At 38.2% G+C, this 17,147-nt stretch overlaps 1 protein-coding gene across 4 annotated transcripts in view; it reads left to right on the top strand.

Annotated features, from left to right (window-relative positions):
- Positions 1–11,850, top strand: part of epha8 (eph receptor A8) — a 115,580-nt gene extending 103,730 nt beyond the window's left edge. For 2 of the 4 annotated variants that reach the window (XM_069703222.1, XM_069703220.1), the window contains exons 16-20: positions 1,448–1,657; positions 6,253–6,402; positions 6,488–6,678; positions 7,584–7,742; positions 8,758–11,850. In XM_069703222.1, coding sequence (XP_069559323.1) covers positions 1,448–1,657; positions 6,253–6,402; positions 6,488–6,678; positions 7,584–7,742; positions 8,758–8,872 — 825 coding nt within the window. In that variant the 3' untranslated portion in view covers positions 8,873–11,850. Of the gene's footprint in view, positions 1–1,447; positions 1,676–6,252; positions 6,403–6,487; positions 6,679–7,583; positions 7,743–8,757 lie in introns of all 4 variants that reach the window. The other 2 variants (XM_069703221.1, XM_069703219.1) reach the window with 1 other exon arrangement.
- Positions 11,851–17,147: the final 5,297 nt, after the last annotated feature.

Below are 17,147 nucleotides of genomic sequence, written 5' to 3'. Positions count from 1 at the left end.
AGGATAAATTTGTATTACATTTTTATTGATAGATCTTTTGTTGAATTTTGTGTATTTTTGAAATATAGGTGGTCTGGGAACAGACACAACCTCTATGGGATGTTGAAGGTTTTGGGTGAGTGACAGCTCTAAAAGAAGCTGCAGAAGAGTGTGTGACACTGCAACTCTGCATCCTGGCACTTAACCCTGGGATGTCATGTTTTAGGGCTGTTAAGAGACACGGCCATATTTCTAGAAAGAAGAGCTGCACCATCCAAAGTAGGATGGATGCCGTATCTCCGGATCAGACCAGGTTTTCCCCAGAACGTGTTCCAATTGCCAATGAAGCCCACATTGTTAGCGGGACACCACCTCGACAGCCAGCGATGAAGTGACTACGTGCGGTTAAACATGTCATCACTGGTCCGATTAGGCAAGGGTCCAGAGAAAACTACGGAGTCCGACATTGTTTTTGCAAACACAAAAACTCAGACAAACAAACGAGAACACAGAAAGCAAACAAATACAGAAAACGCGAATGCAAAAAATACCAAACATATAGAAAAACACAAACAAACACAAGAAACACTAACAAACAAAAAAACACAACTACAGAAACACAAACAAATACAAAAAACACAAATACAAAAACATTGCAGACAAATTCAGAAAACACAACTAAATACAGAAACAACAAATGCGGAAAACACAATGTTTTCAGTTCCCCCAGCAAACATTTCTGTATTTACTTGTGTTTTCTCAATTTAAAGCATTTTTTTTTTCTAAATGCTGCATGTGTGTTGTCAAGTTGGTGAAGATTATGTTCTCAGTTTGTTGGTGTTTTGTTCATTTGTGTGTTCCTGTAGTGTGTTGAGCTCTCATGGTCACCATAATTATCAGTAAAAACAATGTGTCTCCAGGTTGTGCACTTCGCGGGAACTTACAAAAAGCTTTAGCGTTGGGCATTTAGATAGCAGTGGATTTCCAAAATCTGTGGTGAGCCTGTGAGTTTGCTGAATTGTCAAAGCATGTTTATGTTTATGTGAACAGGTAAAAATCTTCCGATTTGGAGATAGCTGTTGGTTTACAGGAGAGTGACAATACTTCCTGCGTGTTGGAGGATTGTTGCCAGGAGAAAAGACACCAGTGGTTTAGAGAAGCAAATGTGAAAGTTTTCTTGAAGAAGATATAGGTTGATTTAACATTATGTTCCATCGACAATGTCAAACAGCTCCAGTATTTGCACGTAGGATAATACTGCAGATTATTACTTAAAAGCAAATCCCTGCCATGTTTTATTCTCTTATCTTTACTCTCTTCTCTATCTTGATTAAAATCTCTTCTACTATCAATCTGCTCATCTTCTCCGTTGCTGTAAAACGTGATGTTTTTGATCTGCCCTCAACTCCTCCTCCTCGCCACCTCCATCCTGATCTTTCATTCACTTTTCTCTTCTCCCTTCTTGTAGAGACACGACGGCCAATTTACTGTCATCCAGCTGGTCGGTTTGTTGCGCGGCATTGCCGCAGGCATGACCTACCTGTCTGACCTGGGCTACATTCACCGAGACCTCGCCGCCCGCAACATCCTGGTCAACAGCAACCTGGTGTGTAAGGTGTCTGACTTCGGGCTGTCCAGAGTACTGGAGGATGACCCCGATGCTGCATACACCACCAGTGTGAGTTTTCACATTGAGGCAAGCATAAATTCAGCAACACACACATACAAACTCACACACCCAATATGCCTTGTGGGAAATGATGGATCCAACATTTTTGAAACCTTATGTACACTAGGGAATACAAATCTGCATATCTTGTCCTATGCTGCTTCTCACAAATTCCCTGACTTTATTGTATTGATGGAAAACCCCTTAGCTGCGTTCGAAACAGTTTATGACACTACATCATTAAGAGGCATTGACCTCAGTTCAATTTAATCATATCCTGACCTGATGACAGGCACACCATCATGTTAAACTGAAACTTGTGACACAGGAGGTTTGTGTGGCACTATTATAAACATCTGAGCTCCTGAGATCACAGCAGTTCTCTGTTTCTTCCGCACCTGCGGCAAAGCACATCATTCAGCTTCATCAGATGCCTCTCAATGTCTTCAACTGACAGTTTTCCCCTGTTCAAGACTCAATAATCATGTTTCTTCTTTTTCCTGGCACACCAAAACAGACCCACGAAACTGCAGTGTAAGATGTAATGACGATACGTTTTCTAAATTAAGCATGTTATAACATTACTTCATCCATGTTGTAATTCAACTATTACCACTATTATTAGACAAAATATGTGGAGTAAGTCTTCTTCTTTGGGTCATTGTAAATTATGCTGTCAAGATTTTTGCTTTCATATTAAAATCTTTTTTTTTTTTTCCACATACAGTGATGAGTAACAAATGTCCAGCTCATCTGATTAGGTCATGTTTGACAAAGTTCTCATTATACAGTGGGTACGGAAAGTATTCAGACCCCTTTAAATTTTTCACTCTTTGTTTCATTGCAGCCATTTGCTAAAATCAAAAAAGTTCATTTTATTTCTCATTAATGTACACTCAGCACCCCATCTTGACAGAAAAAAACAGAAATGTAGAAATTTGTGCAAATTTATTAAAAAAGAAAAACTGAAATATCACATGGTCATAAGTATTCAGACCCTTTGCTCAGTATTGAGTAGAAGCACCCTTTTGAGCTAGTACAGCCATGAGTCTTCTTGGGAATGATGCAACAAGCTTTTCACACCTGGATTTGGGGATCCTCTGCCATTCTTCCTTGCAGATCCTCTCCAGTTCCGTCAGGTTGGATGGTGAACGTTGGTGGACAGCCATTTTCAGGTCTCTCCAGAGATGCTCAATTGGGTTTAGGTCAGGGCTCTGGCTGGGCCAGTCAAGAGTGGTCACAGAGTTGTTCCGAAGCCACTCCTTTGTTATTTTAGCTGTGTGCTTAGGGTCATTGTCTTGTTGGAAGGTGAACCTTCGGCCCAGTCTGAGGTCCAGAGCACTCTGGAAGAGGTTTTCTTCCAGGATATCTCTGTACTTGGCCGCATTCATCTTTCCTTCAATTGCAACCAGTCGTCCTGTCCCTGCAGCTGAAAAACACCCCCATAGCATGATGCTGCCACCACCATGTTTCACTGTTGGGATTGTATTGGGCAGGTGATGAGCAGTGCCTGGTTTTCTCCACACATACCGCTTAGAATTAACGCCAAAAAGTTCAATCTTGGTCTCATCAGACCAGAGAATCTTATTTCTCATAGTCTGGGAGTCCTTCATGTGTTTTTTTGGCAAACTCTATGTGGGCTTTCATATGTCTTGCGCTGAGGAGAGGCTTCCGTCGGGCCACTCTGCCATAAAGCCCCGACTGGTGGAGGGCTGCAGTGATAGTTGACTTTGTGGAACTTTCTCCCATCTCCCTACTGCATCTCTGGAGCTCAGCCACAGTGATCTTTGGGTTCTTCTTTACCTCTCTCACCAAGGCTCTTCTCCCACGATTGCTCAGTTTGGCTGGACGGCCAGGTCTAGGAAGAGTTCTGGTCGTCCCAAACTTCTTCCATTTCAGGATTATGGAGGCCACTGTGCTCTTAGGAAGAAAGAAATGATTTTGTAACCTTGGCCAGATCTGTGCCTTGCCACAATTCTGTCTCTGAGCTCCTTGGACAGTTCCTTTGACCTCATGATTCTCATTTGCTCTGACATGCACTGTGAGCTGTAAGGTCTTATATAGACAGGTGTGTGCCTTTCCTAATCAAGTCCAATCAGTTTTATTAAACACAGTTGGACTCCAATGAAGGAGTAGAACCATCTCAAGGAGGATCAGAAGAAATGGACAGCATGTGAGTTAAATATGAGTGTCACAGCAAAGGGTCTGAATACTTATGACCATGTGATATTTCAGTTTTTCTTTTTTAATAAATTTGCACAAATTTCTACATTTCTGTTTTTTTCTGTCAAGATGCGGTCCTGAGTGTACATTAATGAGAAATAAAATGAACTTTTTTGATTTTAGCAAATGGCTGCAATGAAACAAAGAGTGAAAAATTTAAAGGGGTCTGAATACTTTCCGTACCCACTGTAACTATTAAACTGAACTTTGTATATCAAAGTTATGTTAGGCAACTAGGAAGTTCTTTGAATTTTCAAAATCCACAAATTCTGTATGAACATCACAATGTACTGCACATAAAAAATACCAAATACCATAAATTTAAATTTAAAAAAAGGTCAAATTGATAAATTTGAGTTATAGGCAGAACGTCGTCACATGGTGATTTTTTTTTTTTTGGGGGGGGGGCTAATATTTATTATATATATATATATATTTTGTGAAGAAAACTGATAAGTAAATAGGAATTTTAATTTCCAATGACATCCGGCAAGACACAAATACAAGTTTGAGACAAATAAACTTACAAAAGCAATACAAACACAATCTAAGTCACATGAAAGTAGGAGCAAAGTAAAACTGTCTTGATGCTAAAGGCGCTCCAGTAGAAAGTAGTCCAATATTAAACCTGAGGACTGTTGGGAACAAATGTATTGAAACTAAAAAATAAATAAATAAATAAAAAAGCTTTTAAATTCCGATGCTATCAGCATACAGATGGAAATCAGCGCCTGACCCATTTGTCTGTAATAATGTGTAAAAGCACCGTAATCAGATTTCAGAGAGCGAGGTGAGGTGATTATGTGCAACATCACACACATTCTGAAGGGGAAAAGGATTGTAGGCTGTGACACTACAGACCCTATAGCATCATTACAGCACACCGCGAATTAATGCCTGATAATGGTTGAAGATTAATATTGCGGAAAGGCGGAAGAAAAGCTACTTGTGTGGAATCAAAGGTTGCAGCAAAGTCACTTTGATGAAACAGAAAGTACTGAGACCATGAGAAAAGGTTAGTGAATTCCACCGGGTTGGTTTTTAAATGTTGAGCAGGACATTAAGTGTCTTTAATGGGCTACATTGTGAGAGTAACCTTGAAATGTTTAAAATAACCCAGAGGGAGTGCATTGTTTGTTTGGGAAGTGATGTATTCATTTGTCAGCCTAATTAAGTGTCACTTTTATATCAAGAATAATGTAAGTAGTTCACATACTTGCAAACATTTGCAAGTCTAGTCTTGTCCTGAACACATACTGGCTCTCTTTAGTGTGTCATTTAACTTCCTACTTTCATGAAAATAAAGTCAGCACTTTATGCTGCTTTCTCTTTCTGTTGAGGGAAACGGAATACATTTTTATTTTTTTATTTTTTATTTTACTGCCATAGTTCCTCAATACATGTGATTTATGATTAAGATTCTATATACACAACATATTAGAAGCTGATCAAATATGATGCTTTGGTACAGATTAACATACAAAGTGGACCTATTGCTTTAAATAAGCCTCTTTGACAAGCAGTGACATTTAAATGGTGTCAGCTGTCACAGATACGATATGAGGTCCGATCAAAAAGTTCAGTGACTGTTCTTGTTGGGCATGATTGGAAAGCAGATGGAGCAGGACTAATTTTAACATGGATATTATTTAAACAATAATATAGAAATATTTATAAAAGTTTTTGTCCAGTGTAACTTTTTCTCAGTTTGAATTGATTTGTTGAAATCAGCTCTTGTATAGCTACTACTTGGAGTAGCAGAAGGTTGAGCCACTTATCCATTAAACTTGGGTTTCTAATTGATTTTTTTTTTTTCCATTTTCAATTTCAACAGTTTATCTAACACTGCGAGCTATTTAAACAATCCTACCATTGCTAATCATTTCAACAGTATTTCAATTATTTAAGCAGATGTTTCAGCTCTTTGGTCATCTTTCTTTGGTACCTTTTCCCATTTATCTATTCCTTCTAGCTAACACTCTTTCAGCGTTACCGCTTGCTTGGTTTCTATTCTTTAAGCTTTTAGTCCTAAATTCTTCCCAGATATAGCTAACACAATATATGGATATATTATTTTGATCAAATCAAAAGTTTGCTGCTTCACAATCATTCCTAGTGCCCCCTGGTAGCCGCAGAAATACACTTTGGGTACAAATACCTCTGGTTGGAAACCCCTTTATTAGAATGTATTTCTATCTATTTCTATCAGCAGGATAATATACATGATAATTAAAATAAACTACAGTGTGGGTGTTCATGTTAAGGGAAGAAAAACACACTTAGTGCACCAGTGTGGCTCATTGAATTTCTTTAATAGTTTTGAACAACAATAGAGATTCCGGCTCTACATTCTGCTTGTACTTTTTTTGTGTTCCCGACAGGGCGGGAAAATCCCAATCCGCTGGACGGCCCCGGAGGCCATCGCTTATAGAAAGTTCTCCTCCTCAAGTGATGTGTGGAGCTATGGCGTGGTTATGTGGGAGGTGATGTCATACGGAGAGCGACCATACTGGAACCTCACCAACAGAGATGTGAGTCCTGTTTCCAGAGTTGCGTTTTTTTTTTTGTTCATACCAGACACCGTAGTCACACGCGTGCTTTTCTGTACATGTGCAGGTGATCAAATCTGTGGAAGAGGGCTACAGGCTGCCTGCTCCTATGGGCTGCCCTGCTGCTCTACACACACTCATGCTGGACTGCTGGCAGAAGGATCGCAATGAGAGGCCACGCTTTTGCCAGATAGTCACCGTTCTTGACAAGCTAATCCGCAACCCAGAGAACCTGAAGTCTATGGACACACTCTGCAGGTGGGTGGGCAACTGAATAGATCCATATTTGCAGCAACACAACATGGGTGCATTGTGTCACATGCCGAGGAGTCTTTTGATTTAATTTGGCTGGACAGTCCGCCAACATTTAATCAAATATTGGTTTATGTGATTAGCGGATTAAGCTGCAAATCAAAGCAAGACGCCCTGCCTGCGAGGGTCTGAGAAGATGATCTCCCGGACAATATACGGTGACAGACTGTTAGGCTGCTAAGTAACTGTCCTGGTGTGGGAAGCAGAGTAAATCCAATCTCATCCCGCTGTTATCAAACATGGACGCGGTGGGATAAAGTTGCAGCCTAAAGTTTCCCTCAAAGTTCTCTGGCAGATGAAGCGAGCGGTCATGTTCATTTTCCAATAAGCTCATCTCTGATAGACGCACTGTGCGTAAAGTAGAAGCCTCGCTGTGATATTGACATTGATCTGCAGTGAATCTGGGAACAGGTTTGAGAGGACACCCGGCCTGAAGCAGGACCTGTGCAAATTGCTCAGTTCAGATCCCAGGTCCTGTGGAGTCAGTGGTGCATGGCACCGCGCATCTGTGCGTGTGTATGTGTGTGTGTGTGTGTGTGCGGTGAGGGCAACGCTTGGTAGAGTAAGAAGCAGAGAAGGAGGAGGGTTAAGGATTTTCCCCTGTATTAATCTACCTAAAGCAGCCATCCTGCAACCACAGCCACCGCGGCTTCTCTATCATTTTAACTGCTATTGATTTTCTGTCTCGGTTACTAGCGCATCTCAAAGCCCTTTTTTCCCCCAGTCATTCGGCCTCTTGCTCACTTTTTGACTCTTCTTGTTTTCTGACTCTTTCCAACTAATCTTTTTGTCTTCCTATTCATCTTCCTCCATCCTTCTCTGACTATCCTTGCCATCTGTCTCTGCCACAGTTTAAGCAGTCCTCCACTGATGGAGAGAACGATCCCCGACTTCAGCAGCTGTAACTCAGTAAACGAGTGGCTGGACACCATAAAGATGAGCCGCTACAAGGACCACTTTGCAGCAGGGGGGTATCACACTCTGGGACACATCATAAGCATGAACCAAGGGTAAGTATTGACTGTGATGGAGAGTAACAGCTCAGAGGTGATGGGGCACTGTTATCAGTAGTTAGCTAATGCTTGTAACTTAAAGATCTAGTAAGACAAGAACTCACTACACGTAGGGCTTAAACTATTTGCCTGACACAAATAAATTAGCTCTGACTTTGGCACTTTAGTAGATAGTAGATACTTCTCATTTTCTTGATTGCTTAATACCTCCCTCCACCACACTTAGGTCTCATGAGTTTCTTCTACTGAGCCTTGTCACACACTCACAACAAAACCTCCTACAGTATCATTATACCGGAGTCCGGGGTCAGGAACCTATTCTGTCCTTCAACTATCACCATACTATTGTAACATCTCGTATAATTTCAAAATAAATAACTTACTTTTTATGATAATTTGTGGTGGCAACAGAGAAACAAAGGCAGATTCAAAGGGGATGGGACATGGGGGTAAGGGGTGAAATCACCCGTTTACACGGAGTTAAGTATTGTTCCCTTTCACTAAATAACTCTAAATTTCTAAACTTTCTGCAGGCTTCTATAACTTTAAAAAGCCTATCAGAGAAAGCCATTTGAACAATTGGAAAACTTTAAATGGGAAATAACTTTACAGCATTGTTAGGAGAAAAAACATGTAAAGTCCTTGGTTCAGTTACAGTCAGAGACATTAGTTGCTATCAACTTTCCTTTGTGCCCTAATTTTCTGTCGATATGTGGACTGTAAACTGTCCAGAAAACGCAAACAAATTGAACAAATGTTTAAAAAAAAAAAAAAAAAAAAAAGCGCCAGAAGGGCTACTCATTAAAAGAACATTAAAGTAGAATGTCATTAAAAAGTAAACTGTTGAACTTTTGAGGTGAAAGTAGGCCCTGACCACTGCACTGTGGTGCTAAAAAGCCTTTAAAATCTGATTCAATTATTCCGTGTATTCTGTGTAGTTTGAGTCTGAGAGAGCATTCAGCCATTATAGATCACTGCAGCTAAGATTTGTATCTGTGTTTGTGCCGTGTAGAGACATCCAGAGGCTCGGGGTGACACTGATGGGCCACCAGAAGAAGATAATGACCAGCGTCCAGTTGATGAGGGCGCAAGTCCTTAACAAGAGTGTGCCGTCGGTGCACGTATAACTCCAACGCAGAGGTTTCTTTCTGCTAAAATTGAGAAACCCAGATTTCTATAAGGTCTAGAGGGACTCCATGGGAAACAAGGTGATCAGATAAACGGGACAGGAAAATATGTGGGAACTTTACAAGACTTTTCCTCAAGAGACTAAAGAAGAAATCGTGAAAGGTTTCACCTACGGAGCAAGTAAACATGACTTCTTTAGGACAAGTCCGACCTTTCATTTTTTGTCCTACCCAATTACATTTTCTGAGTTTAAATATCATGTTTGTAAATGGAAAGACTGCCTTAATTACCACAAATTATTTTAATTTTATTGTCTACAAAGAGAAGATAATTTATCAATCATGAATTTATCAGAGTGATATGATTTACTAAACCGGGCAATAGCAAGAGCACACGGAGTGCTGTTGATGGTGGGGGTGTTTTTTTTTAAATGTTCTCATGACACTCGCTGCCTCTCTTGTAGTAACAGCTTGAGGAGAACGAGGCTCAAGCCAGAAAGACGTGGAGAAAAGTGAGATAGGGCTCACCTGAGTTGCCAGATCGTCTCCACAGCGGAGAGGACCTATTTCACCCCAGGCTATTAATACCAACAACAGGCGCATTTCTCCACCGTCCAACTTTGATGAATGACCCCAGGAGAACCCCAGAGCCCTCTTTCCAGTTTGAAGCTGCGCAGCGCACAACTACTGTACTTGGAAGATGTGTGTGATTCAGTTACAGTGCACTTTATTCTACAATCTCTCTGTTTTGTAGAGGCTTTGCCAGTTGTGTCACAAATCTCCTCGCAGCCACAACTTAAGCTACAATGTTGGTCCTTTAAAGAATGAGCTATTTTAAAATATTACATAAATAATGAATAAGTATATACAGTACAAAACCCAAGAAGAAAAATATCTAACAGTTATTAGTGTTATAAGTAGCTGGCTCATGAGATTTATATCAAAATTGTCTTCACTGTATCAGTTAACTGAAAAGAAAACATTTTTAAAGTACGAACATTTTGTGCTCCAATAATCATAAAATTAAACAATATTGGCCATTTTTTATGTTGTGATAAATACTGCATCTGATGAATTTCAAGTATATTTGGGAATACCTTAAAAAGGTATTCCATATGTGCTTCTATTCAAAATGTATTTCAAATGTGAAGCAAGTGTATTTTAAATACACTTTTTAAATGCAGTTTTATCTTTACCTTGAAAATATTAGTTTAATGAATCAATCTTAGTTCTTCTATTTCCGGGGAAAGAATGATAGAAAAAGCTCTAAGTGGACCCTGAGTGAAGTACTTTATCAAACTTTTTCAATGCCATTGTTTTTTTTAGTTAAAAACATTTTTGGAAACAGCTTTGAAATCTATTTAAGACAACACGCTTCAGATGAATGAGGTGAAAAATGTACCCCGTAGATATCACCATGATATTTTTTTTTGTTTGAAATTGAATGTTTAAATAAGCAAATGATACTGAAACAATTAAGTTAAGTATGTGTTAATTTGCATAACTGTCCAGATGATCTAAATCTTGGATAATGCGAGGGTTGAATTTTGTGTTTCCTTTTGTTGACATATTTGACTCAAAGGTTTTTACAGAGGGGATTAGAAAAAAAATATATTTTCATAACTACATAAATTTGAAAATACTGCCGAAGCCATAGAAATCCATCTGCAATGTTTTTGGGAAATACATGTTAAATTAATTTAGGCTATGAAGAATATATAAACAAGCTCCTCTATAAAAACCTTCAGAAGACTGATAGGAATAAAAACTAAATTAAAAATGAAAGGCAGTCTTCTCAAAATGCTTTTTTTTTTCTCACAGTCCAGCCAATCTTCACTTCAGTAGCACTTACATACACCAGGCTTTCCAGTTTTATTACTATCTATATTCTAAAGGTTTTTCCAGTGAGGTTTCCTCATATGTCATTCATAGCCTGTTTATATAACATTTTATATGTGCTAACTTTTTAGCAGAAATATACAGGTGCAAACACGCAAAGTGTAGTAAAAGAAGCGCCTGTGTATTTTCTTTCCAGTAGTCTGACAGAAGATATGTTATGAAAGCAAAATGGCCCAAAATCCCCAAATTTATCAATGTATGAAAACATTATGTTTTTGACAAAATTGTCCCACTTTAAAATATATTTCTCACCTGTCGGGGTGTTTTCCTTTTTTTTTTTTTTTTTTTTTTTTATTTCAGAGAGAGAAATACATTTTTTTAATTAATTTGCAAAACCCCAGATATTGGAAACGTATTTAAAATGTCTAATGGCCCAAATCATCATCATAATCTGTTTTTTTTTGTGTTAGCTAAATAGCTCATAGTGGGCAAATAAAAAAATAAAAAAAACTACCTAATGGTTATTGGTAACAACAAGCTAATGCTAACTTGCTAATTAGCTATGCAGACCTGAATCTTTTAGTTTGCCACTGCTAAAATATCTAATTACAAAATCAGTTACTTGTGTTTGTGAAAATGTATTAACGTAAAGTAGCACAAATTTCTTACTCTGGTGAAATCTTGTTTTCAGGTTAATCAACACGTATTTGCTGTGACTACCAAGTCCTCCAATATGGCTGCCAGTCTCCCACCAATAACCTGATGTTGCCTCAATTTAAATCTATCTATATTCTGACCAACACGATCTCAAGAAAGTTTGGTAGCAGTTCATCAGTTTTGACCAGTTTATCCCAAGCGTAGCCCTTGAATGACAAAACTGGGACAACATTTTGAACAGCATTTACACGCCTCTCTAAATAATCCCTTAAATGTTAATATTTAAAAACCCTTAAATATGAATACAATATTAATATACTGCGGACCTTTTTTTTAGTTTGCAACTAAATTTAGACATATACTAGGGTTGATCGTCCAACATACCCGAATTCCTGTTCTTACATCTTCCGAATAATTTTCTGCTGGGAGGGGTGTGTTACACCTGAAAGCCCTCTTATTCTCTTGGCATTTATGTACAAACCGGTACATTTATGTTTGGGATTAGCGTCAGCATTAATGCCCTTCAGTGCAATGAATCGGTACCCAAGAGTACATATCTGAACAGTGTTTTGTGTGAATGCTGGGATTACAGTACACATAAGCTATCACAGACTGTAAAATAAAGTGTTACTTCTGATTAACTGTGATTACACTGTTGCCTCAGTGTTAATTAAAAGGGGAAGAGGAACATGTAAGTAGAATGTTAATATCTAAATGCTCCCAAAAAGTACATAATCGGTCCTAATTTATACCCTCCTCCCCTCCGTGCCATCAAGAGAATGTTTTTTTTCTTGTGCACCTGGGTAGGTATTCCTCTAGATGGATGATGTCAGTTTTTATTAGAGAAGAACCTCATGATATTTCTTGGATACTGTATGTATTATAGTGGAATTTCACTACTGGTTTCAGAGGATTTCTTTTTTCTTTAGGATGCTATTGAAGACACTGGACTTGAACTGAAAACCCATGTTTTATAAAGTTAGGACATGTTTTTGCTAGATGAATTGATTTATAATGTATACAGCAAGTTCAGTCACTGGAAGGAAGAAAAAAAACAAAAAAAAGAACCGGATTTATTCACATTTCATTATTTATTCATGCTCATTTGTTTTCCAAATAATACAACTCTGAAAGGTTTTATTACAGTTGATGAATCATCCTTGTTGCTAATGATAAATCATAAATGTGCAAACTGTCCATAAATACACAATAAAGGAACGTTTGTCTGTGTGTGACTGCAACAGTGCTTTTTCAACTATTTGTAATACACTCGAAAGCTACTGTTCTTTAATTGCAGTGCCTTTAATTTCTTAATGTCTGCACACTTTTTAACAGGTAATGCAAGAAAAGCTTAATTTCCTATATTCAGGGTTGAGACTGTCTTGCCAACTATTTTCAATAGAAAGTAGCTAAAGCCTGCTTGAATAACGTGACTATTTCATCTATATATATATATTTTTTTAATTTATTTATTAAACCAAACTAAACGCAACAGACACCCGATTAGCTCTCTTATTAGCATTTATTATTTTTTGAACTGCATCCAAATCTACACTAATTTCAAAACCTTGTATCTTGGCTTTTGTACTGACAGTGGCAATAACATAAATACAGTATACAGACACTGTAAAGAGTTACAGTTACATTTAAGTTTGTACATGTACAACAACAGAAAAAAAGGCAGGCAGAACAAACAATGGAGTAAATGGTCACTTCCGCTAATAAATAAATAGACAGACAGACAGTTAGGTTGATAGTTTATTCTTTCGTTCTATGAAACCGTTCTTGACAAACATGAAAGGCATGGGCGTGAATGTGTTTGCATCCGACAGCCCTCGGAGAGAGATTTGCTAGAGCCGTGCTACATCGTATAAGCTGTTGCCTGACACGGCCTTACGATCTTTAATTTAAAATATATTTTTCTGTGTTCAAAAAGAGTAGAACTCAAGAAAATTCATCTCTGACAAAGCAAACCATCATTACGCACTCTGCTTCGTCACATGCAAGAAGCATATTTACATTCACCCAGAGGTGTTTGATCTGTAGTCGATCTGAACTTTGCAGAGCAATAACTCTGCAACACCTTAATGCTCATCCGAGGAGTTTTTGAGTAAATTGCTTTTTTTCTGTGGGAATGAGCCCTGACCCAGCTCTGAAACATAATTCTGAGCTGAGTCTGAATGGGCCTGATGAATCTGTGTCTGAGTAATTGTCCTTTCCTTCACCTTAGGAGGGCTGTTCGGAGATAATCCTCTCCTTGGTGAAACAAGACCTAACACAACATCATTAATCTCATTACGAAGGCCGTGTTGCTTTGTTGCCACCGAGTCCCACGCCCAATTATCAGCCGCCGCCCCGTCCCCTCATGACAAAGATGAGTCCCTCCCATCACTGGCGACCATCTACACTGTCCCCCGATTGACTTCTGTGAGAGTGACGGTGATAGCACTCCGTGTGTGCTATGAGGAATCCCCGAGCCTCGGCTGCGCCTGTGTCCTCGTGTTTCCCCCGGACGTCCCACGGTCGACTGCGAATGGAACGCAAAGCTAAACATGACAGCATGAGGTTTTGGTGTCTCTTATCGCCTCGCAGCAGGTCCACATCACGAGGGAATAGCAGACAATACACACGGATTTATTAATTTATTGTCACGTTTTCTTCTCTCGTTAAGGAAGTACTGCAATACAAATGAATTTACTTGCTCTCAAATCTGTGTGAATCTCTGCACAGTTACAAAGTCTTTGTGAACAACCTTGGAACAATGCATGTGTAGCTTGCAGCGTTGTAATTCCGCCAGTATATTTCATCAGGCAAACAGCCTGTGAAGCCATCACTGGGGAACGCCTCGTCTCTTCACTCCATAGGTTTTCTTCTTTATTATTTTATACTCAGTTGTGTAGGGACTTTTCCCTTTACACAAGCCAAATTATCTTTTGCCTCCACTACAACCCATACGACAATTTATTTGACAGGATGGAAAAAGGTGTGCAAGTTTATGTTCAGCTAGATTTTATTGGATTGACTTGTCACTGTTATACATTAAATGCAATTAATACACTATAAGAAGAAAAGGACACTCCGAGTTTAATTGCAAACTGTTGAATAAACCGAAAACAATTCACCCATTGTTTCCGATGGAAGCACTGAACATTGTGCAGAAAACAACCTAATGTTTGAAAAAAAGACCTGCTCTGGGAAATACATGACTCGTGGACATGTGCCATGAGAGAAGAGGAAAAACAAAGCAAAACAAATTAACTGATCAAAGGGCCGGGTTTGGGCAAAACATACAAGTGAAAGTGTTTACATGCATTTGGATTAGCTTCCTGCTGATTTTTTTCCTTATCATGTAAACAAAACATCTGGTCCTTGTAGGGATCAGCGCAGCATCAGCAAGATTTCTCTTCTTTCTTAAGAAATGGAATGAAAGGAGAGATCATTACATGTGGTGATGCGTCCTTGTTTTTCAAAAGCAATTTTATTCCAACCAGATTAGTGACTGACACTAAATTTGTAAAATTCAAAAGCATTAAGGCTGTGAAGACACAACCATATGCTGCTTCACAGAAAAAATAAACTAGGCTTTTTTTTGTTTTGTTTTCTTCTGAAAACATAGTTATAACTGGATGACAATGTTTTAACTGTAACACATACAGTATGTGTATATTTGCTCATTCTGAAAATACATTTTGCATACACTACACAGTAGGATATAAACACACAGAAAAAGTGCAAAAGTATGGAAAAGCATGGCAATATTTACATTTTTATATCAAAAATAAGCAATGAATACACAAGGCAGGCATATAAACTATGTTTCTATATTACAAATGTAACACGTTATAGACATGTATGATGGATAAATTAAAAAGGACATGCAAAAAATTGTCTGTTACAACATGATAATAAAATAGTCATAAAAATAAAACAAATCTGATCATAGGTTATTATTAATGTTGCATATCCCAGGGTTTGCAGTGATTGTCACAGCAGACAGTGACTCTGACAATATGTTTTCTATGCATTGGTTTCAGCAAACACTATTATATCATGCATATATTCATGACTTAATGGTGCTCCTATGTAGACTGGCTTTATATTATTCATGAGATCCACACAGACTGACAAAATAAATAGAAATATATAAATTCAAAATGAATACCGATATGTAAACTTAAGATTCCACATAGTGCTGCGTCCTTTTGGATTCTGAATCTGCCCTGGGTTGTGGATGTGGTCAGGTCATGGTGCCATTTCAACACAGAAAAGATAAGATAATCTGTTGAATCTTTCTTGCATAAAAAAAAAAGCCAAACACAGTGTTGTTTGTACAGACAGCACTGTGTTTGTCTGAAAAGGCTCCAAGTGTCAGCATAAGTGTTTACCAAACAATGTATGTATGCCAACGAATGAATAATAATCACTGTGTAAATGTTTGTCACATGGTAACAGATTTAAAGTCCTATTATTCACATGTTTGCTCAGGATGAATCGCATTAAGTCATTATATTGACGTAAAGGTTTTAATCAGACTCTGCCGCTGGACAGTATTTCACTGTGAATAAGCACCACAATATTCCAAGTTCAATCACCAGACACCTTTTAAGAGTGAATCATTAAGTCATTAAACTGATGTTAAAAGCGCCATCAAACATGTCAGACGAGTTCGACCTACAAAAGTGGATAAATATCACTGAAGATTTAAAAATGTCTTCACTGAACAAATTTCCTCTTTAAAGTGTCCATCCATCCTGGACAGTCCAAACGGTCCATAACACTTGGTATCTTATAGATTGTTTCTTTTATACTCATATTTGTCTGTGGGCTCTAAAAACAATATTACTTATATAAATGTTCTTATCACTGACCTATGATTAAAGTATTAAAATATCACTTATCATTTGGTTAATGTGCAGCACTTATTTTAGCTCTGACAGAATAAACCTTAAATTTAGCTTTGATGTACATTAGTCAATGTAGATAATCAATAAAACAGAACAAACAGAATCTCTAACATGGAGTATAAACTCTTGACAGTCCCAGAGGTGCTAACCCAATTTCTAAATCACTTAAAAAACAGAAGAAGTAGCTTGCTGAGTTGTTTGGGTTTCACTCATGTCATGTAGCAGTAACAAGGAGAAGACGTGAGAATCTGCAATCATCAGAAGAGCGAACTTTTGAAGGGCAGTGCTAGGATATTATCCAAACAGAAATGAATGCAATAATTAAAGCTGCATTAATTAAAACGTTCCTAATAACAGTGAATCAAATGTGAAGGGAGTCGCTCGTGGCAATGAACCTACACAAAATGATCACCCAGTTCTGCGGTTTCTCTCAGGTATGTGGAGCTTTGTAGCATCTTTAAGCTCATTGTTTTAGTTGTATGGCCTGCAGCTGTTTTGGTTCGGTCCCAAGACTCTCATCAATGTTGTTTCAAGATGTATAGTCAGCAGAAAAAAAAAGCACACTGTCAAAGAGAGGGACTTACTGATAAACACAGTCCAGCTCCCTAAACAGACAGAAATTGTTGTTGGCAGTTGATGGAGACCAAAACAGGGATAAAATAAGTTTAAATATTGAACTTACATATATTTGGTGGACAGAAACACTTCAATTCTCAATTTGACATATTAGAAAGAAACACTTGAGAAAAATGATGTTAGATCAATAGATAAAACATCATTTATTTGTTTCTGTTCATTCACTTGTCCATCCATCTGTACATTTATCCAGGATGCAGAGGCACCAGCCCATGAATGCAGTGCCGTAAGAACACACT

Source organism: Brachyistius frenatus, unplaced genomic scaffold (genome assembly GCF_029030835.1).
Source record: "Brachyistius frenatus isolate BFR_SWC_R1_liver_20210118 unplaced genomic scaffold, ASM2903083v1 Contig_45, whole genome shotgun sequence".
NCBI lineage: Eukaryota > Metazoa > Chordata > Actinopteri > Embiotocidae > Brachyistius > Brachyistius frenatus.
This window is presented reverse-complemented; position numbering and strand designations above follow the sequence as displayed.